The sequence below is a fragment of the Phytophthora sojae genome, assembly GCF_000149755.1.
Source record: "Phytophthora sojae unplaced genomic scaffold PHYSOscaffold_2, whole genome shotgun sequence".
NCBI classification, from domain to species: Eukaryota; Oomycota; class Peronosporomycetes; order Peronosporales; family Peronosporaceae; genus Phytophthora; species Phytophthora sojae.
In genome coordinates, this window is record NW_009258116.1 from 316,617 (window position 1) to 339,645 (window position 23,029).

Below are 23,029 nucleotides of genomic sequence, written 5' to 3' on the forward strand. Positions count from 1 at the left end.
CGTTGATTAATTGGGTCCAAGCCATCACGTGCAGAAGTAAGATATCAGTGCAGCTACCCGCTCCGATATCATGTTCAATTAGGAACACTATCATCATAGCACTGCATGAAGAAGTCGCAATTGCATGTAAGAAGCGCATTGCAAGCTTTACATGCTGGGGGTTGCACCCCCCAGACCCCCGCAATAGAAAACTAAGCCCCAGTTCCGGCAAGAGGTCCGTTCGCTGGAATGCTCGTCGCTGGGCCCGCCTACGCAAATACCGCGCGGCCCTGCTTCGCGGGCATCCCGCGCGGGTTTGCTGCGGCTACGCTCATTGCAACCGCTCACTACCGCTTCTAGTGCTGACTGCACGCGAATAGGTCAATACTTAAAGTAGTGCTCTGGCTGCTGATTTAGAGCGGAGGGAGCACGGTCAGCAAGCTTATATACGGGAGCGTCAGACTGAGTCTCCTACAGTTTATTTAAGAAAATAAGATTCGACAAAGTCGCGCGTTGCACGAAGAAGCTCTGAAATTTAGAACAGACATGTATTTATGTAGTGTGTGCAAAGCCAAAGGAAAATAACAAAATTTTTGGCCTTAGAAACACAACAAAGCCTAACGTTAGTTGCTTACTACAGAGCATCTCCTGCACCTGCTTCGCAGCCGCAGCATCTGCTAAGTTACTTGGAACTTTCCCTTGGAACTTAGCAAATAGTCAGTTTTCTAGAGCTTTACCCTGTACAATCAACTTCTGCACACGTAAAAATATGCTCTTGGTTACTATTCGCTTCACGACTTCACAATATATTGCTTTGTGTTGTGTCAGTTTTTGATGCAAAGTATTTAGTATTTTATTTAAATGACAGAAGTTAAGGCAACAGCTAGCTCATACAAGTACAGAGTTTTTGGTTTTCTACCTGTTTGGGTCGGTCCCACGATTCCGCGCCGCGACCTACCAATTTACACAGGTGCTCAGGGCAGCGTAGTGGTGGTGGAGGCGGTGGTGGGTCTTGACAAATGGACAGATCTTTGTCGGCATACATGGCGAGCGCATTCAGCACGGCACGGCGCAGCTCAAACAGTTCGTGGACGCTTCTCGAGCGCGCAGCGGTGGCCGCTTGCCGCCGTTGACACCGCCCGAGGGCCACGCGGCCGAGCTCTTGCTCAGCGGTGCTCCGCCATGCAAGGGACGAAAGGGGGCCTAGGCTCCCAAGAGCGACAAGGATGACGGGCTGTACTGCGAGTAGTCCACCTGGCAGTAGTCTAGTCATCGGCAATACCACATAACGTTCTTCATTCCAGTGTTCACAATGCCAGCCTTGATATTCTCTCAGCCTGAAGGGCTGAGAGTATACCGCTCACTTTTCGTTTCTAAACGTGCCCTGCTTCAACTTGAGGATGTTTTTCGGATAGTTGTGAAATCTGGACGTGTAAATTACACGTCCAGATTTGTACATATTTTCCGTATTTACACGGTATAAATACGGAAAATGTGCTCTTTCGTTATCTTGAGGTTTGTATGGTCTGCGACATGGGACGACCATTCATATTTGTGAATTGGCTGATTCAGAAATTCCACCTCTCGATTGGAAGATTTTTAAACAGGTCTTATGCAGGTCTGGTCTTTTTTGGTCCGGAGGAAGCTGAGAAGAGAAGTGAGAGGCTTTCACTATGGCCCTTGAGCTTCAATTGGTACACCCCAGCCATTTTTAAACGAGTTAGAAACATGATGTACCGCACACTCGCCGTCGGGGAGCAGACTGCCATCACGAAATAGGCAAGCAGTTCTTGCATTGGGCAGCCTGCAGAAAGAGGAAAGTAGCTTTCGCATTGAGCAGCACCAAGTTGGTGACCAATAGAACTGCCGGAAGAGGCGAGTACTTCCTCCGGGCGGAAACAATTGCAGTAAACCCACTACAATTCTGGTAAAGAAGAGTGCACATGTACACGAGAAAAAGCAAAATTCACATATTGAGATCCAAGATAACTCTGCAATTTCTTAGTGACGGAGGCATGTAGCACCTTGAAAGAATGAGCAGAAGTATTTAGCTGTGGAAGTCAACAGAGGTAGAGTTGTGCGCATGGATTAGTGTGCTCGCGTGATGCAATAGCTACGGGGCTAATCTAATGAGAGCAACGCAAGTTTGGCTTGGGCATGCACATGGCTGAGAGAGGCCTCGTGCGCGAAGAGCCTCGAAGAGACTCGAGCAGCGCAACTGTCATGGCATTCCCTCCACTCTGTGATTGAAGTTGATGGCCTCTCTAAGATAATTTCACGCAACATCAAAACCGTACAAAAGCGCAGGGGGGCGACGACACAGGCAACATTCAGGTAATTTATGAAGTTTCTCGGGTATTAATTATGGAAAGTCACTGTTCATGAGTCTTCGGGAGCGCCGCCAATAGATGCACATGGACGCGGAGAACGTGTGGACACATCCGCCGACGACTCGGAGGATCCGACGGCGACGGGAGAGCCGGCGGCAGCCGGGCTCTGGATATGCCAATGGCTGGTCAGGGAGACCCAAGTATACTGAGATCAAGTCAATCGGAATCCGGGAGTAATCCGTCTGATGAGAGGCACCAACGAGCACAAGGAGAACAAGAAGGAAAGCAGGAGGGGAAGACTAGAGAGTAGTTTGAGAGACGATAACATTTAATCTCACTTCGGAATTTGCCCCCTCAACCACAACCTACAAACCAACAGGTTAATAGCCGCAACAAGCTCAAGCCCTCCCTGACGACCGACATGACGACGTCCAGCAAGAAGGCCGAAGTCATCCTGGGAAGCGACAATTACTTCTACTGGGAGTTCGCGATGCGTATGACGCTCGCGAGGAAGGGGCTGCTGGCGCACGTCCAAGTGGTGAAGAACCCGACGGAGATGACGGAGGCCTGGATGCTCAACGACATGAAGGCGCTCGGTCTGATCGCTCAAGGCGTGGCTGTGGAACACCACACGAAGATTCGGTCGGCGACGTCGGCTATCCAAGCCTGGAATATTCTACGCGAGTTCTACAACCGGACCACGATGCATAATCGGGTCACGATGACTCGTCGGCTCCATGAGTTCAAGATGGAGGACGGTGCGACGATGGCGAAGCACCTGGACAAGTTCGACGAGCTCATCGTGGGCCTCCAGACGCTTGAAGAGCCGCTCGATGACTCCCGACAACTCGTCATCCTGCTGAGCAGCTTGCCGGTGGAGTACGAGTTGATCGCATCCATCGTCGAGAACTCGAAGGACGTGACCCTCATCGAGGTGAAGGAGAAGCTGCTCAAGGAGTACGAGCGGCAGGAGAAGAAGGAGACCTCGGAGCGCGCGTTGAAGGCTACCTCGTTCGGAGGTAGGGGCCAGAACGGGAAGTTCGGCAAGGGCGGCGAGGCATTCGGCCGCAAGCGCAACGGCGGACGAAAGGTCAGTGGCTTCAACGGCAAGTGCTTCAACTGTGACCAAGTGGGCCACATGAAGCGGGACTGCCCGGAAAAAGCAAATGGAGACACCGCCAAAGACTCGGTGTTCGCTGTGGCGGAGAATCCATCAGCGGGTTGGCTGATCGATAGTGGGGCGACGGCTCACATGACGCCTCACCGCGATGACTTGTTCGAGTACAACGAGTCGTCGGCGGACATGTATGTGACAATCGCGGACGGGAAGAAGATCCGCGTGGCTGGGAAAGGGTCGGTGCGCCTAACGGGCATCGACGGCAAGCGCATCAAGATGGTGGAGGTGCTCCACATCCCCGGACTCGACCGGCGACTACTCTCGGTTGGGAGGTTGGCTGAACGCGGCTTGAGTGTCGAGTTCCAGCGGAAGTCGTGCGTTATCTGGGACAAGACGAAGGCGATCGCTTCGGGGAAGAAGGTCGGCAAGGCGTACTTGCTGGGCTGCCAGCAGGACATGGCGCACTACACCGAGTACTCGGGAGTCGACGGAAAGTGGGAGCTATGGCACGCTCGTACGGGACACTTGAACGGAGACGCTATGGCGATGACCCGCGAGGCGACGGACGGGATCCCGACGACTCGACAGCAGACGAAGCCCTGTGCGGAGGATGCATGAAGGGCAAGCAGACGGTCGCACATTTCCCGTCGCGGTCGACGTCGGCGACGACTCGACCGCTGGAACTGGTTCATACGGACGTGATGGGTCCTATGAAGACGAAGTCCAAGGGCGGAGCGAGGTATGTGCTCACCATTGTCGACGACAACTCGCGACACGTCGTGGCGTACTTCTTGACCAAGAAGAGCGAGGTCGTGACCAAGTTCAAGTCGTTCATGAAGCTGTACGAGAACCAGTGGGGGCAGCGCATTAAATGCCTGCGCTCGGACAACGGCACTGAGTTCGTGGACACGCCGATGACTGAGATCTGCCGGGTGAATGGGATTATGCATCAGAAGACGGTCCCGTATAGCCCCCAGTAGAATGGCGTGGCGGAGCGGATGAACCGCACGATCATGGAGAAGGCTCGAAGCATGCTACACTACAAGGGCGTGGCTGCGATATGGTGGGCAGAGGCGGTCAGCACTGCTGTCTACCTGATCAACCGGTCGACGAACAGCATGCACCCGACCAAAACTCCGTACGAGTTGACGTTCAAGTCGAAGCCTCGGCTGGATCATCTTCGAGTCTTCGGGTCGACTGGTTACGCCCATGTCGACAAGTCGCGACGCACCAAGTTGGAGCCGAAGAGCTTCATATGTATGTTTCTTGGGTACGCCGACGACTCAAAAAGCTACCGAGTGTACGACTTGGAGTCGAACAAGGTGAAGGTGTCCAGGTCGGTGAAGCTGGACGAGCGCGAGGTGAACGGCATCTACGACACGTCGCCCAGCGATAACTCGCCGATCATTCAGTCGACGGAAGATGTCGATGATGAAGTGGCGCTGTACGAGGAGATGCAACGACCTGCCGCCGACGCGCCGATGGATTCGGTGGAAGAGACCGTCGAGGGCGCGGAAATACATGAGGCGGAGACGCCGGAGCCATCCATGCAGGAGCTGACAACGTACCGACGACTCGCGAGACCGGTATTTAATGATGACATGGTCTTCCATCCGGAGCCGGAACGGACCCGGCGTGCCCGAGAACCGGTACTATTACTTGGAGATAGTTCCGCAGACGGTGAGGAGTCGAAAGAAGATGGTCCCGATGACTCGGACAACGATGATCACTTCTGGCCACCGTCTCCGAAGAGGGTGGACGAAGACAGCCTAAGGGCTGAGGCGGTGTTGGCCTACGCCGCAGACGTCGGCGATGCCAATGACGCACCCACCACGTATCAGCAGGCCATGCAGAGCGACGAGTCGTCGGAGTGGGTGAAGGCAATGAATGCGGAGCTCAAGGCACACGCGGACAACGGATCATGGACGCTGGTCCGTCGGACACCAAGTGCTCGACCGATCGGTTGTCGCTGGGTGTTCGCAAAGAAACGCGACGAGCACGGCCGAGTCATCAGGTATAAGGCCCGCCTGATGGCGAAAGGGTTTAAGCAGAAGTATGGTGTGGACTTCTTTGAGACGTACTCGCCCGTGGCCAACATGAACTCGATCCGAGTGGTGTTGTCGGTTGTGGTGGCCGAGGCGTACATAACCGAGCAGCTGGATGCGGACACCGCCTTTCTCAACAGCGGGCTGGTGGAGCGCGTCTACATGGAGGTGCCCTACGGAATCATCAACGCGAAGAACATGATGTGTCGGCTGCAGAAGGCGATCTATGGTCTGAAGCAGGCGGCGAATGCCTGGCATAAGACCATCCACCGAGTCTTCGTGGGCATCGGATTTCGGAGCTGCGGTGGCGACCAGTGCGTATACGTCAAGGGCGAGAAGGGCAGGTTCGTATATGTCTGCCTGTACGTGGACAACATGATCATCGCGGCCAAGACGAGCAACGAGATCCAGGAAGTCAAGGTGGCGCTCAAGAATGCGTTTAAGATGAAGGAGTTGGGCGAAGCCAAGTTTATACTTGGTATGGAGATCGACCATGACTCATCGGCGAAGACTCTCATGATCAAGCAGACTCGATACATTGATGATGTGGTGAAGCGGTTCAACCAGCAGGACGCCAAGGTGGTGGTAAACCCGTGCGAGTCGGGCATGAAGTTGTCGAAGACTCAGTCGCCGACGACTCAGAAGGAACGCGAGGAAATGCAGGCGAAGCCCTACCGAGCACTCATTGGCTGTTTGTTGTACATTACAACTTGCACCAGACCTGATGTGGCGTACATCGTGACCCAGTTGTCGCGCTTCCTTGAGAACCCCGGGCAGCAGCACTGGAAGGCTGCCATCCGCGTGCTCAGGTACCTGAAGAGCACCCAAGACATCGGCATCGCCTACAATGGGAACGCGAAGAAGGTCGAGGTGACGGCGTACACCTACGCCGACTGGGGCAGCAATCTCGACGACCGACGCTCGGTGTCGGGCATCATGGTGATGATTAGCGGGGCGCCGGTGGTCTTCAAGTCGAAGTACCAGCGCACGGTGGCGCTCAGCTCGGCGGAGGCCGAGTACATGGCGCTGAGCCTGTGCACGCAGGAGGTGCTGTGGACCCGCGCCATGCTCAAGGACATGGATCACGAGCAAGTGGGAGCTACCCAAGTATGGGAGGACAACCAGGGCGCGATCGCCCTCGCAAGCAACGCTGGATACAACGCGAGGACCAAGCACGTGGACATCAAGCATCACTTCATCCGCGATAATGTGTCCCGAGGACTCATCGTCGTCAACTACGTGCCGACGGAGGACCAGCTCGCGGACATGCTTACCAAGGCGTTTGGGACGAAGAGGATCAAGTACCTGATCAGCGCAAGCGGAATCGTCGGGACGGTCGTGCAGCATTAGCGGCGAGTGGGAGTGTTCATGAGTCTTCGGGAGCGCCGCCAATAGATGCACATGGACGAGGAGAACGTGTGGACACATCCGCCGATGACTCGGAGGATCCGACGGCGACGGGAGAGTTGGCGGCAGCCGGGCTCTGGATATACCAATGGCTGGTCAGGGAGACCCAAGTATACTGAGATCAAGTCAATCGGAATCCGGGAGTAATCCGTCTGATGAGAGGCACCAACGAGCACAAGGAGAACAAGAAGGAAAGCAGGAGGGGAAGACTAGAGAGTAGTTTGGGAGACGATAACATTTAATCTCACTTCGGAATTTGCCCCCTCAACCACAAGCTACAAACCAACAGTCACACTGTACCACATCAATCACTTTTTGTATGCTACCTCTATCTATAAATACATTGTCATCTACACAAATTACCAGATATTAATGAATGGCAAAATCGGACCCGGATCCTCCCTTAGCTCTGAAATAAATTTCAGAGAACAGACTCTCGCTTGCCAACGGTACGAACGTACACGACGAGGCGTTTAGTCACATCATCACAGCCGATAAACTGTAGCATTTTAGCTAAAGCTGCACCCGTCGTCCTGTTGCTGAGCCAAATTAGCATTTATCTGTTTGTTTCCTCTAAATCGTGTACCTCCGATTTAATGACATATGATCACTAAATTCCGCACCCATGTCACAATTTTAGAAATGTCAGTAAACACAAGATTTTTTGGTCAAAAATGGTCCTGGGCGACTCAATCAGAATGTCAGCCCTAACCCGTTCCTTCTAAACTGATATCAGGTACCGTATTTCGCATGTAGACCAATACCGCTACTTAAGAAATATACCCTATCCTACGCCAATCAGTGCTCAATGCTGAAGCATGCGAATCGCATGTTGATAGATACATGTCATTACTTCAGAATACTGACATATATTTTTCAAAGTTATGGCTCATTGCTGGCGCGTAATGCGTTAACGCCCTCCGCGCCGGCATCACCAGCAGTACTAGCCGCATGTTGAGTCTGGTGCGGAAGACACTGTGGCCTGAATCCTACAAAGTGAGCGCACCCGCCTTTTGTGCTAAATACCGGTGCGTTCCCGGAAGCTACTGTACTATCTAATGCTCTGAGCTTCGCCTAGCACTCTACCGTCAAGAGCTCTTGCGATATTCGCAAATGGAAAGGGGCGTCTGTCAGCGTTGATAGTGGCGGTCGAGCTCCGCAGCAACCATTGACTGTGCTTTAGTATGCAGTAAGATTGACTCTCGTTGCATCTTGTGTCTTGTAACGGGGTTACACGCACAAGCGGCTACAGTCACTTGTTACTCTAACAAGATGCGATGTCTGTTAGAGGTTTGAACACTTCCTCGACCTTGGTGTAAGGTACACCAATGGCTACATACATTTTCGACCACCACGACGGGTGGTCCATACACATTTAGGATTCCTATTGGCTGAAAGCAGCATCTTTTAGCCAATGAGTGACTTGCATGTTAGCAGAATCCTGCCAACCAGTCGTTGGCAGATTCCTAGTTTAGAATATCACATTTAGAGGAAGTCAGAAACATAAAACAAAAATAGCAGTTCTCATCTTTTACCAAAACCCGCTACTTGGAGTCTTTATCTTGTTTAAAGTATACTCGTGGATCTCGAGTATACTTAACTCAAGTAAAAGAAACCTACGCTTCCTCGTACACGTGCGCATACGTGTAAGCCGTAGTAGTGAGCCAAGGTAGGCCCACTGCACCTGGTAGCCCTTTGTAGTCCGTCCAACGACCGACTACCTGAACGTTCGTACGGAGCTGTACGAACGAGGAGCCGAGAACCTTTTCATGAGCACGGAGGTGCCCGTGGAAAGCTCCACCTCGCCTGCAACTCATGTTGCACGCGCTGACTGCCTCCACCTGTCGGATCCAGAGTGGGAGGCACTCCAACGACTGTCAACAGTCATTGGGGAGGCGGCAGTAGCTGCGATGCTGCGTACGCTATCGCCGACAGAGCAACATGGTGTTGCTCTGGGGTTCATCATGAAGGAGCAGCGTGACACCGCGTGGACAATCGTTGAAGCTAAACGTGAGCAACTATGTCGGAAGAGAGGGCGAACCTCTCCTCCGTTGGCTTGTCGAACTCGACACTGCCATCGCGGCTCGACGTATCGTCGACCCGTTGTCCAAGGTTGCGTTTGCCATGTCATGCCTTGGCGGACGAGCGAGAAGTTCGGCGTATGGACGCCGACTCTCTGATCCTACGTGCTTCAGCACGTACGAGGGTTTCAAGGAGGAGCTCAGGCAAGCGTTTGAGCCCCCGCAAAATGAGTTTCGGTCGAGGGCAGAGTTCCTCGACCTACAGCAGGGTAAGCACGATGTCCATGCTTACGCGCAGAGAGCTCGGTACTAACCCGATAGACGAGGCGACCAAGGTCGTCACGTTCATGAAAGGTCTGAGAGATGGGCCTGTAAAGACCTATCTCTTCCGTGAGTACCCAGGCACTCTCGAAGCTGCGATTACTCTTGCAATGCAGGAGGAGTTTAGTCTGAGGCAGGCTAAACTGCATGCGAATGCGCCGAGGCTGCTACCGCCTCCGGTCGCGATTGCGGGAGGTCCGGAACCAATGGACCTCTCGAATGCAACGGCTGTTGATTATCAACAGCAACAAGGAAGTAATGTACGATGCTTCCGTTGCGGAAGGATCGGTCACTATGCCCGAGAGTGCATGGCACCCGTGCACCGAGATGGTGGTCGACGCGGCGACGTCGGGCATCGTCGCGGACAAACAAAAAACGCTGGAACCCAGTAGGCGCGGGGCGCCCTACTGGTGAAGCAGCCACGCATGTCCAACTCGGACATGCGACACTGAGGACTGCAGCCCCCAGTGAGGACCCTTCTCACTGCAAAATGCATGATGACAAACCGAGCCTTGTCATCTTGAACGTGTCTTCGAAGAGAGGGAGCAACTCTCTTCGTGCTTTGGTTGATTCGGGCGCGTCGAACAACTTTGTTCGACTGCGAAGTCTATCAAGGCTTGACTACGAGGATTTAAAGATACCTCGAAGTATGCTGGAGGTACGACTGGCAACGGGTGCCGTCGTGAAGACCGAGAAGCGCATAGTACGCGTGCGCTTCACGTATGAAGATCAAGAGTTTGTCGAGACCTTTATCGTCCTGGATCTGGACGATAAGTTTGACATTGTATTGAGCATGCCGTGGCTTGCACGGCATGATCCGGTCATCGATTGGGAGAAGCGCACTCTCGTGCGCTTCGGTCGCGACACCGAACAGTGAGCGATGGCCCTGTTGCCGCTACGCACGCACCGACAGGTGCACGCGCCTCCCCACTCGAGACAGCGCCTAACGCCACTGTCCCGGAGCGCCCTGGGTGCGCGCGAACACGCGCGCAAGAGCAGCAAGCGTCGGCGTCGCCGCCGACGGCTGAAGGAGAAAATGTGTTGATCTCAGAGATCGACACCCGCTTTTCAGCGAATCAGGAAGAGTCTCCGACCTCAACGGGCACGGATGACGCAGGCAAGTCACACGTCTCAGCCGTGGAGGCTGACGCGAATCTGATTGGATCAGTTTTGGCAAATAATAAGAGCCAAGGTGACGAAATGCCGTCGACTCCGGGAGTCGATGGATTGGGTTAATTTGATTCGTCGGCTCGGGGAGCCGACGCACCCTCCGTAATGGGGGTCTCCGCCAATGGTTGGCGTCGAGGTACTAAAGTCGCGACGGTTCCGGGAGTCGACGCACCTGTTGTAACGAAGGGCTCCGCCAATAACAGGCGTCGAGGTGAAGATGGCGTGTCGGCTCTGGGAGCCAACGCTGCAGGCGGTGCGGACGGTTGCAAACGTCTCGCACCGGAAAAACTTGCATGCTGTCGTGCAGCCGGGCTGCACGACGAAGCGCCGGGCGGCCAAGCCGGGCTTGAAGTCGCTCGCCCGCGGGATGTACCCGCCGGCGGTATACAAGAAGAACACCCGTCCACGGCTGGGCCTGGACGAGGTCAAGAACCAAGCGGAGCCGGGCTCCGCAAAATAATAAGACGGCGCATGCGAAGGTCGCTGCGCAAGTCTCGGCCTGGGGCCGAGACGCTACAAGAAATGTTTGCCGGGCAGACGGAGGCTGAGAAGCCGGACGTCGAAACGTTGAACGTCTTGACGCGTACCTGTGCCGGGTTCCGGTACAGGGAGATGACTCTCACTAACCCCTCCGACGCAAGCGTCGGAGTTGACTTCGCTTCCAGTCATGAGCTGGAAGCGCTTCGCGCGTGACTTGCACGATGGACGCACCGAGCAAATATGCATTCTCTCGGACGCCGAGAGAACGAAGAGCGAAAATGAAGAACTGAGGCAGTTTTTCATGGAGAGCACCACTGAGAGCGAGGACACTCTCAGTGCGAAGACGAAGAAGGAGCGCTTTGAAGAGCAGAGCTGGGACTCGTTGATAACGAGTCCCTACTACGAGATTCTACGGGAGCACGCGGACGTGCTTCCGGAAGAGATCCCTGCGGAGCTTCCGCAGGACAAGGGCTCCAGCACGAGATTGATCTCGTGCCGGGCACGAAGTACTGTGTCACCCGGCAGTGGCCACTGCCGCGAGAGTAGGTCAAGGCGATCGGCGACTTCTTCGAAAGTCGTCGCAAAGCTGGACAAGTGCGGGAATCGAAGTCCCCGCACAGTGCTCCGACGTTCTGTGTCAGGAAGCCACAGGGCGGCTGGCGCATCGTTCATGCGTACAACAAGCTGAACGATGCGACGATACCGGCGCAGACACCGATACCGCGAAAAGATGTAATCGTCGATTCGATGGCCAGGAGCACTATCTACAGTGCTCTTGATCTGCGCGATGGGTTCTATCAGATTCTCATGCGTGAGAGCGATATCCCTCTCACGGCTGTGAGCATGCCGAGCGGCATGCTCTGGGAGTGGCTAGTGGCGCCACAGGGTCTGAAGAACGCCCCTGCGACCTTCAACAGGTGCGTGACGCACTTGTTGCGCTCGGTGCGCGACTTCGCACCGAGCTACTTCGACGATGTGTTCGTCCACAGCCGGGCTGCGGACGGGATGAGCGATGTTGAGATGCACAAGGTGCATCTCCGGAAGCTGCTTGCGCTCATGCGCAAGCACAAGCTCTATACGAGCCTGAAGAAGTGTATCTTCGGGGCGAGCGAGATACCCGTGCTCGGGTGTCTCGTTGGGACGATCCTGAGAAGGTCAGAGTGATCAATGAGTGGCCGACGCCGTCGAACGTCAAGGAACTGCGGCAGTTCCTTGGCTTGGCCACGTACTTGTGCAAGTACGTGAAGGACTACGCGGGCATGATACGCCCGCTGTCACAGCTCCTGAAGAAGGACGCCGAGTGGGTTTGGACTGCTGATTGTCAGCAGGCCTTCGATGCGGTCAAGCGGGGCTTGACTGAGGCGCCGATCTTGGCGTTGGCCGACCAAGATCGCCCATTCCACGTTGTATGTGACGCATCCGACTTCGCAATCGGATGTGCGTTGATGCAGCACGATCACGAGGGGCGTGATCGTGTCGTCTACTACCAATCGCGTCAGCTGAAGCCAGCTGAGCGCAACTACCCGGTACATGACAAGGAGCTCCTTGCCATGAAGTACGCACTCGCGAAGTTCCGAGTGTATCTACTCGGAAGCAAACCGTTCGTGGTAAATACGGACCACGCGTCGTTGTGGACGGCTGTGAAGTCGCCGCACATCTCGTAACGGATGGCGAGATGGCTCTCATTCTCTTCGCAGAGTATAACTTCCTGGTTGAGTACAAACCCGGAAGACTCAATGTGGTGGCCGACGCGCTCTCGCGTCGACCTGACTACGCCACGACTGACGCCGACGTCAATGCCATTGACGCCATGCGATCGAGCGCCCCAACGTCGTCACTGTTGGACGACGTGAAGCTCGCGTACGCGCACGACGCGGACGCGAAGCTCTTGCTCGCCTACGGCTCAGCGCCTTCTGACCAAGCTCGTCAGAAGCTGCCGAAGCATCTTCGTGCTCGTGCACACCGTTACCGGGTGCACAACGGGTTATTACTCTACAGTGCAGTCGACGACAACGCGGACCGCGTTGTCGTGCCCAATGACCATGACCTGCGGCTCAGGATCATGTATGAGTATCAAGATGCACCGACTGCGGGGCATCCGGGCCGTGAGAAGACATACCTTCTTCTCACGCGGGACTTCTACTGGGTCCACCAGTATAAATGGGTACGCAAGTACGTCCGTGCTTGCGAGGTTTGTCAACGTGTGAAGCCTGCGCCTTTCGCGCAGGCTCCCTTGCAGTCACTACCAACTCCACGGGAGTGTTGGCAGTCCATGTCTTTGGACTTCGTGTTCGGTCTTCCCCCGGACAGCCAGGGAGACACGGGCGTTGTGGTTTTTGTTGACCGCTTCAGCAAGATGGTACATCTTGCTGCGGTACCCGCTGAAGTGACTGCGAAACAGACGGCGCGCCTGTTCGTTGACATGGTGTTCAAACACCATGGCATGCCGATCGACATTGTGTCGGATCGAGACCCGCGCTTCACTGCACACCTTTGGCAAGAAGTGTTTACACTTCTTGGGAGTCAACTTTCGATGTCGACTGCGGACCATCCGCAGACGGACGGGCAGACCGAGCGCGTGAACCGCGTGCTCGTAGACGTGCTTAAGAGCCACGCTCACTTGTTCCAACACTGGAGCGAGTGTCTGCCGATGGCGGAGTTCGCCATCAACAACTCGGTGCATGCCTCGACCGGGCATACACCGTTCTACGTGACTGCCATCAGGCACCCACGCCTCCCCAGTCTACTCGGGATGGTGGGTCCTTCCTTAGTGGGGGAGGATCTACGACTGCAACACAGCAGCCGCAGAATGCCGCTGACACTCGCACAGTGTCAGCCGCAACGACACGAAGTAAAGCCAAGAACCGCGCGTCTGTGCAGGGCACAGACGCACGAAGAACGTGTCTGTGTCCCGCACAGACACCAACAAGAACAAGAACAAGAAGAGCGTGTCTGTGCAGGGCACAGACACCACGAAGACGAACGCAGAGGCCGGGCCTACTGCTGGAAACGAGCTGAACTCGTTCAGCTCGGACGCAATCAACTTCGTGCAGCGCAGACAAGCCGTCATTCGGTTTGTCCAAGACGCCATTGCAGCTTCTGTCGACCGACAGAAGCTGAACGCCGACAATGTTGGCAGGGGCAACACTAATGAATTCGAGAAGGGTTCAGTAGTCTTGTTAGTTACTCAAAACCTGCCTAAACATGCAGTTTCCGACTTCGGGGCGAGCAAGCTCGCTCCGCGCTTCATTGGACCGTTCACTGTGCTGGCACGGCACGGCAACGCCTACACACTGGACATATCGTCTAGTATGCGCCTCCATCCGACGTTCTACGTCGGACGGCTGAAGCCATACCTGCAGCACGAGCTATCTAGCTCGGCTGAACCAAAGCAGAAGACTCTGCGGAAGCCATCATCCTCTCCAGCGCGAAGTCGCGCTGGAGCAGCGGGTCGGGCTAATGGTCCAGCTCGGCCGGAACGATCGAGGCGGTCTGGGAGGCCGCCGCAACCTGAGGATACTTCAGAGCGCCAAACCGAGCGATCTGGAACTACTCCACGACCGGAACTCGGTCGTGGGGAGACGCGAGATCAGGGTCAACACCAAGTTGACCACACACGGGGCGTGTTCCCACCACCTCCACCGCCAATTCGCGACGCACATGGCTCAACTCGATGGATAGTTGAGCAGATTGTTGGTCACAGTATCCCGAGAACGAACAGGCAACCGGTTCGTTTTCGTATTCATTCGAGAGGATTCCCTCCCAACCAAGATACATGGGAGCCGCGGAACGTCTTGCTCGAAGACGTCCCGGACATGGTGAGGGCATACGAAGCCCACCATGCGCTACATACTGGAACGTAATGCGAGCGCTGCTGTTAACAGCAGCGCCCGAAGACACTTCGAGGGCAGACGTAGGTACCTGCCCCCGCGGCAGCGACGCGCTTCGCACGTTGCCGCGCATGCTACTCAGCAGCAGAGAGGTTCTGCGCTGCTGCGCAAGGGGTCTTCAACTTCGACGTGCTCGTTACGGAACGAGCACGCTCTCTTCAAACGTCACGCATTAAACCAAGCGGTCAATGGTGGTTGACGTGCCGGGACGGGCACGTCTAACCTTGACGGGGGGATGGTGTAACGGGGTTACACGCACAAGCGGCTACAGTCACTTGTTACTCTAACAAGATGCGATGTCTGTTAGAGGTTTGAACACTTCCTCGACCTTGGTGTAAGGTACACCAATGGCTACATACATTTTCGACCACCACGACGGGTGGTCCATACACATTTAGGATTCCTATTGGCTGAAAGCAGCATCTTTTAGCCAATGAGTGACTTGCATGTTAGCAGAATCCTGCCAACCAGTCGTTGGCAGATTCCTAGTTTAGAATATCACATTTAGAGGAAGTCAGAAACATAAAACAAAAATAGCAGTTCTCATCTTTTACCAAAACCCGCTACTTGGAGTCTTTATCTTGTTTAAAGTATACTCGTGGATCTCGAGTATACTTAACTCAAGTAAAAGAAACCTACGCTTCCTCGTACACGTGCGCATACGTGTAAGCCGTAGTAGTGAGCCAAGGTAGGCCCACTACAAGTCTAGTATACTATAGTTTAACTTAGAGGGGGTTGTCACCTACGAGGTTTTCTCCTCCTCAATCCCAAGCTGCCGTGGGAAACAACACTTGCCTCCTGCGTTCTTCTTCTCGGCTATCTTGCTCGCCCTACGCTGCTGTAGTGCTGTCAGGTTATGAGCCCAAAGCTCTGTGTGGAGCAGTACGAGGATGTCCAACACGCCCCCATCAAGTTCAACTGCTGCTTCGGCAGCTTCAACTACATCTATGTCGCTGGCTGTCGCTACAGTTGCTACCACGACCCCTGTTTCTATGATGGCGCCTACGTCGACTGCAACTAGCGTTCCTGCTGCTACTGCAGCTCATGGCGTTGGAGGCTTTCCTGGACTCGCCGTTGGTACTGGTCATGGAGTTAGTGGTGCGGGTCCTGGTGCTGGACTTGGAGCTGCGGGCGTGACTGGAGCTGGCGTTCCTGGTTTTGGAGCTTGGCCCGGCGCTCCTGGTGTTGGAGCTCGGCCCGGCTCTCCTGGTGCTGATATCTGGACTGGAGTTCCTGTTGCTGGTAGTGCTGGTGGTACAAGTGCAGGAGCTGCGGCTACTGACTCTCAGCTGTTGTGTCCGGTGGAGCATATACCGATGGCATTGCTGGTGCTCTCGGAGCTCGTGGAGTTGGCTACATTACTGGTGGATTCAATTTCGGTGGATTTCCACCCAGCCAAGATGGTTATGGGTTTCCTCGCGCGTCATTTGGTGGAGCAACTGGTGTGCCCGTGAAAATGGATAACGTGCCGAAAATGAAAGGAAGTTTTGATTTGTACGCGGTTCAGTTGCGCACGTTCCTGACTCGCATGGGTTGCTGGGCTGTGGTTGATGGTTCGATTGACCGGAGTGATCCTAGCTTGCTGCCAAGGACAATCTTGCTCGTGAGGCAATTTTGTATGGTGTTGCTGTCCAAGATGCTGAGATGATCTGTCAGGAGGACACAGCTAAAGCAATGTGGACACGTTTTGTTGACAAGCAGACAAAGCGTGAATACTCGAACTACATTTTTGCTAGAGCCGAGTTCTATTCGCATGTGTACTCAGCGGATAAGAGCATGGATCAATGGCTGCGAGAAATGGAGTCAATGCGACGTCAGATGCTACACTATGGAAAGCGAGTGACTGACAAAGGTTTTGCAGCGACCCTCCCTGGTCATGTAGCACAGACACATCGAGATGTGGTCCGGCAGTTCTCCAAGCATTACGTAGTGCGTGTGATGGAGGAGCTGACCGACCTGTGCCAACTGCCACGCAGGTGATGAATGCCCTGCGCGCTGAGTCTGCCCATGATGAGCAGACGGGTACAGAAGACCTGAAGCCTGTTGGTATTGCTGCGTGTTGTAAGGAAACTAAACCACCGAAGGAGAAGAAGCAAAATCCAGGCAAAAGATATGGTCGTGGTAAAAAGGAGAAAGATGGTAAACCAGTTGGCAAGAAAAGTGGTAAACAAGAGACACGTACTTGTTATCACTGTGGAGAAGCTGGCCACATTCGCCCGAACTGTCCGAACCTGGACGATGACTCATCCGATGGCTGCGACGCAGACTGCCATCTCGGAGCGAAAGCGATGGCAGAAGCGACCTGGTAATGATGGTGTGGTGTAGCGGGATCGGCCAAAATCTGATTAAGGCCTGATCGAGCTTCCCACCAGCGCCCAGACACCGACTAACGGAGGGGGTCCCCCAACGATCCGTGATCGGCTGAACTTGTTCTCACCTTGTGTACCCGTCGGCGGGCTGGATCTGCTCTCTCGGGGCTCCGAAGATGCAGCACTTGGTGAAGATCGAATGTCTTGGCGTGACGCGGGGATAGTTTGTGGAGCAGCGCGGTAGTCTTCGCTCTGCGTCCGAGTATACGCTCCGATAGAGGGTTGTTTGCTGCGATCGGTCGGCCTGGACTTGATCCAAGGCTTGTAGTTGCCTTTCCGGGTGTGTTCCTTCCTTTCCTGAGCTGCTTGCCGCTTCCTATAGCGGGATCGAGGTTGATCGAGAGGAGAAACGATCGCCGGCCAAGCACTAATATCCGGTCGATCGAGGACTTGCACACAAGAGATATATCACTAGAGTAGGTCAAGCTGGCCAATGTATTAATCCAGTCTTAACCGTACCGCTAGTTCACTACCCAAAGTGCCGACACTGCCGAGGCCAATGTAGTTTCTGGGACTTGGTGACTTGAGGGGACTTGTGGTCTTTGGTGCAAATTCTCTTCTGATTTATGTTTAGCTGGTCTCTCTCTACCGCTATCATCTCATCTACCATCCTACAACTAAACAACCACTGGATTCTTGTCCTGAATTCGTCCTCCATATGCATCCCATCGCGGTCGATCCACGATCCACGATCGTCCCACCATCGACTCCCGATCCGCGATCGACTCCCGATCGGCGATCGCTGATCAACTCTCGATCGATGACTTGTGCCGGTTGTCGTACGCCGCGGATCCATCATCTTCTGTCCTCGGCCATCCTAGATCTGCGAGATCTGTCGTCGATCCGGGCTTGGGTCAGCTCCGAAACATGTCGCAGCTCGAGCTCGATCATCCAAAATCTGGCTTGCCACATGTCCTGCCTTACGCGCCGGCGTCATCGGGCCACTTGAGATCTCCCGAAGAACTCCTTCTGATCCATAGATCCTCGCTGCCTGTCTCTCGATCGCTGATCCCCCATACTTCCAGCCGATCGGCCCTGCCGCCTTTCTCGGAGGTCAGTTCTTATTCAGCACTTCTCCACAATGGTGAAAACAAAAAGAGGAAGGTCAGTGCTGTTGATTGCATTCTTTGCGAGACATTGACAGTTGGGTCCGTGTCAAGTGCTAGCGAGGACACTGTTGAATGGGTATTAGATTCAGCGAGTGATGTGCACGTCTGCAAGCAACCGGAGCTGTTGCCAGAATTGCAACACGACTCGAAGCATGTCTTCCAGGGCTACGATGGCAAGGTCACGGATAATGAGAGGGTTGGTAACGTGCATTTAAGAGTGAAGAATAACAAGCAGCCTCATCAGGATGTACTGCAATTGCAGAATGTTCTGTTGAAGCCGTCGGCTCCAGACAACCTGCTTAGCCTTGATGCACTGGAGAAAGCTGGATGGACGTTGAACACAGTCAAGCAAGGTTCTGATCGGATCACCTGGATAACGAAAGGCCGTCTACAGCTTCTGCTGGTGAAGTCTCGTGGTCACTACCGCTTGAAGACTACGGTTAGTGCTGTTTATCGTGTTCCAGCTGTGAAACAACGGAATCGGAGAGATGATGCGTCGTCGCTTGTGCGTTGGCACCTCCGATTCAATCATCTCAATCTACCTGCGTTGCAGCAAATGGCCAGACAGCAAGTTACGACTGGAATGAATGAAAAACGCTGTGACGATGCTAATGTGCCATGCTGGAGTTGCAAAGCGGCGAAGATGACTCGTATGTCGTACAAAAAGATAACGACTCGTCGGGTTAAGAAGCCTTTCCAGAAGCTAATGTCCGACATGTGCCACATGGGCATGGTGCCGTTTGACGGATACAAACACTTCCAACTCGTGCAGGACGAGGCCACGCGTTGGCTTTGGGGTTTCTTGATGAAGCGAAAAGAGGATGCTTCTGAGGTGGTGATGAAACATGTGAAGTGGCTTCTGGCTCAAGGGCATAAGATTGAGTTGTTCAATTCGGATCAAGGACGTGAACTGCTGAACAATAAGTTGGGTGCCTATCTCCACGAGCATGGCATTGAGTACACGTGGACCAATGCGTACAGTCCAGAGGAGAATGGACTGGTGGAAAGAATGAACGGCATTGTTGCTGCTCGTGTGCGCTGCCTGCTGCCTGCTGCTGATATGCCAGATCTCTTGTGGGGAGAAGCATTTCACTTTTCAGTTGAAGTCGGCAATATTTGTACTACCACTGCGTTGGGAGGGACACACCATACTTCCGGCGGTTCGGTGATCAGCCGGATGTGTCTAGTTTGCGCACGTGGGGTTGTCTAGTCTACATCTTCACACCAAAGAAGTTGCGCAAGTCGAAGCTGGAGAATCCTGGCAAACCCGGATTGTTCATGGGGTACGCCAAGCATTCTGAGAGCTATCGCGTGTTGAGTCTCATGACCGGCAATATGCAGGAGGTTCGTTCCGTGGAGTTCCAGGAGGGGTGGACTGTCGAGCGTAGTTACGTTGAGTGTGTGCTGAAGAACCGGTACCGAAATGGACGTCTAGTTCGATATCAAGTGATACCATTTGTGCGGTTACCTGTGTTCTACTCATTTTGAAGTCGAGTCTGCTCCGGCATGCGCGGGTGCGCCTGCTGCGTTGCCGTTGAGTGATATTGGGGTGCCTCCTTCTACTGCGGTGGAAGATCGGATGTTGCAGCGTGGAGTTAACACTCCGCATGTGACGTGGGCCGACGCCGATGATCCTGAGGGAGAACAAGAGCTGCGTCCGTCTAACAGCGGACCTACGGTCGAGTCTCTTCCTACGGCATCGCGAGGAACCTCACCTTCGGTGGGGGAAGGAAGGATGGATGGTGAGGTTGCACGGCGAGGTAGCCTAGTTGAGGTTACTGTGGTGTAGTACCCCGGGGAAGAAGTGGGCGCGCCAGGCGCCGGAGGAAGAAGGCGCCGGGACGCGAGTGATGGACTACGACGCGGCTGATGAAACGCGACGCGGATTGATGGGCGCGACGCAGGGCCGAGCTCGACGGGAAAGTCGGCGTGGGTGATGGGCCGTGACACACGGTGCCAGAATCCAGTGCGACGCGTAACCATCCGACGGGTCGACCAGCGCACCCGGTTCTGCAAAATGCGCCGACCCTAAACCCCGCCGAGCAAAACGCGCCGAGCAAAACGCGCCGACCCTAAACCCCGCCGACCAAAACGTGCCGAGGTAAGATCTTGATTGCGCCACGCAAATCAGGTTGAAGGACGGCAATGCAAGCACGACAGAAGTAGGGATAGGCACACAACGATAGGCTTAGCAAGCAGTAGTACGGAGTAGCCAGTAGCTAGGGCATAGGATAGGGTAAGGACTCAGTCCCGAAATTTCTCTGAACCACAAAGACCTCCCGTCTTCTCCGAGGTTCCAGGGGAACCACCAAGCGCCGGCAAGTAGAGCCGCCTCGATATCGCGGCCCCCCGTCGTTTGCTGGTTCGGGTGCTCACCCCCCACAGACCCGTGCTGGAACAACGGCACGTTAAACGTATACCGTTTAAGTGGGCGCCCGATAACGCGCTGCCTAGGCGGAGGACCGCACTGGCCTGATAACCGCCGTGCACAAGACCCCCGTGTAGGCCCGATAACGCCACACAAGCCCCAGGAAACGCCGGCCCGATAACGCCGCACGCCCGACGGGAACGCCGAGGAAACGCCGGCCCGATAACGCCACACGCCCAAGGCTCGACGCCCTACGACAAGGAACAAGCGTCAACACAAGAACCCCCAACTCCGAAGCCGGCGAAGACTTGGGCCTGTATTTCGAAGATACGCTACTCCAACAACCGGGAATAATTTGCTCGGCGCGACCGCTATCCAGACGCGCCGCGTTTGTGCGAGATCGCATTCGCGAGATTTCTGCGAGGGCGCTACTCCGCAATGGTGCCGCGACCCGGAAGTACTACTTCGAATGACGGGCTAACGATCCAAGAGGCATCGGAGGCAGGTGCGCAGTCGGCCGGAAGGCCGCCGACCTCAAGAGATCACAGTGAGAGACCTGTCGCGTCGTGGAGCTCTGAGGGAACCTTCACGACAGGCCACGGGGCCAGCGACGACCAGGAGGGCTACGAAGAACAGTTTGCCGTTCCCGATGCGGCTCCCGACGAGGGAGCCGCGAAGGGCCGCGACGCAAGTCGCGGTCCTACCGGTCGGAAGCCTGCAAAGGCCGACGACCAACAACAACCCACCGCCAAGGCAGCCACGAAGCGCAAGTCGCCCAAGAGGAAGGAGAAGAAGAAGCTGCGCGCGCCGGACTCGGCGGAGGAGTCGCTGTCCAAGCCGCAAGGCAAGGACACGGGACGTCAGTACACCGTCGAGGAAGTACGGTACGTCGTGGCGCGCACGGAGCTCTTCCGTCTGCTAGAACAAGACCCAATCTTGGTCTTCCTCAAGCCCATGCTGATGAGCAACTTCACAGGCCCCTTCGTGGCGCCGGACTTCGATAGTCTCACCAGCGTCGCCCACGCCGCGCCGACTCTCTTCCAGATGCTGTGTGACTCGGGGTTCGTGCTGGGGGCTTTCGAGATGGAGAGGCTGTGCGATTGGGACCTCAAATCTTGGTTACGTGCGATTCGCGTCGTGCAGGAGCCCTTGATGATTCTCGCCGGATCCGTCAAGCAAGACGCGACGAGTTCCGCGACGGGCCAAGACGCGCCGAGTTCCTCGGCGGGCCCAGCCCAGACTTCGACGACCACGCCCTCGCCTCCACCTCGATACCAATCGAGCATGGACTCCGACAGCAGTTTCGAGTCGCCCAAGCGCATGCCCATGAACCGGCCGCTGCGCGTCATGCAGCTATCCGCGGCGCCCGCGCGCACGGAGGTGACGAAACCCGCCGAGGAGGTGCTTCCCAAGGCCTTGAGATAATCCATCATCAAGTTGATGCAGACGACAGTGATGAGCACCCCGCGTGCCGACACAGCCGCAATTCCGACGGGGCCGAAGCCGCCCGCGAGTCCCACACTCACGGTGGCTCACCCCCAGGACGCAGCGGATGTAGCCATGGAGTCGGTCAGTTCGCGTTCTTCGACGAGGTCCAGAACTCGACGCAACGCAGACGAGGACCCCGATGACCTGTTCGACTTGGACATCGGAGTGCCAAGAACCGCGGCCGCCGTCTCGACGGCGACAGCCGGCGGCGTAGCCCTCGCCCGCGTACGCCTCTCAGCATCTCCCGAGCTGAAAGAGTTCTCGGGACGGGACGCCAGCGAAGAGAAAGCCAGACTGTGGCTCAACCGTCTGAAGTCCGCCGCGCGGCGCGACGGGATGACGGGCGAAGAAGTGTGCGGGCAGTTCAGCGATCTAAGGAGCGGCCCTGCGCGCCAATGGTATCTCCAGTTGCCCAGGAAGGTCAAGAAATCATGGACCGAGCTGATGGAGCAATTCCGTGTGCAGTACTGCGGCAGGGGCGTGTCAATGGCCAGCCGCTACTATCATGCGGCTCAGCGCCCCGACGAGACCCCTCTGGATTACTTGTACCGGCTCAACGTCGCGGGCTTGAGGGCCAACATCCCATACGCCGAGGGTATGACTGAAGAGAAGCGCGAACACGTCGAGCATTTCATTCGGACGCTGAACACACAGGAGGCCGAACTCGCCTCGCGTCTCACGCTGATGGAGGTCGCCGACTCCGAGGCGCTGGAGAAGAAGCTGCGTGCCCGACAACGGGGACTGGCCCACCAGAAAAAGTCTCTCTTCGGCTCGAACAAGTTCCGCCAAAAGGCGCCGACCCCACCGACTCAGCCGGCGCGCGCCGTGCATGCGATTCACGTCGCGTCGGACGAGTACGATTCGGGACGCGAAAGTCGCGACAGCGACGATCGCCAGTACGACCAAGACGAGGCGGACGAAGAACGCGCCAAGTT

At 55.4% G+C, this 23,029-nt stretch overlaps 3 protein-coding genes across 3 annotated transcripts; all 3 read left to right on the forward strand.

Annotated features, from left to right (window-relative positions):
* Positions 1 to 15,650: 15,650 nt before the first annotated feature.
* On the forward strand, positions 15,651 to 16,214 carry PHYSODRAFT_253699 (hypothetical protein; the record flags this gene model as incomplete). Its single annotated transcript, XM_009519886.1, has 1 exon — positions 15,651 to 16,214. The coding sequence occupies one exon, from the start codon at positions 15,651 to 15,653 to the stop codon at positions 16,212 to 16,214; it is 564 nt and encodes a 187-aa protein (XP_009518181.1).
* Positions 16,215 to 16,404: 190 nt separating this feature from the next.
* PHYSODRAFT_480386 (hypothetical protein) lies at positions 16,405 to 16,740 on the forward strand (the record flags this gene model as incomplete). The annotated part of the gene is made up of 1 exon (XM_009519887.1): positions 16,405 to 16,740. One exon carries the CDS (start codon positions 16,405 to 16,407, stop codon positions 16,738 to 16,740), a length of 336 nt encoding a protein of 111 aa, XP_009518182.1.
* A 4,304-nt stretch (positions 16,741 to 21,044) lies between these two features.
* On the forward strand, positions 21,045 to 22,031 carry PHYSODRAFT_324187 (hypothetical protein; the record flags this gene model as incomplete). The annotated part of the gene is made up of 1 exon (XM_009519888.1): positions 21,045 to 22,031. One exon carries the CDS (start codon positions 21,045 to 21,047, stop codon positions 22,029 to 22,031), a length of 987 nt encoding a protein of 328 aa, XP_009518183.1.
* Between the last annotated feature and the right edge of the window lie 998 nt (positions 22,032 to 23,029).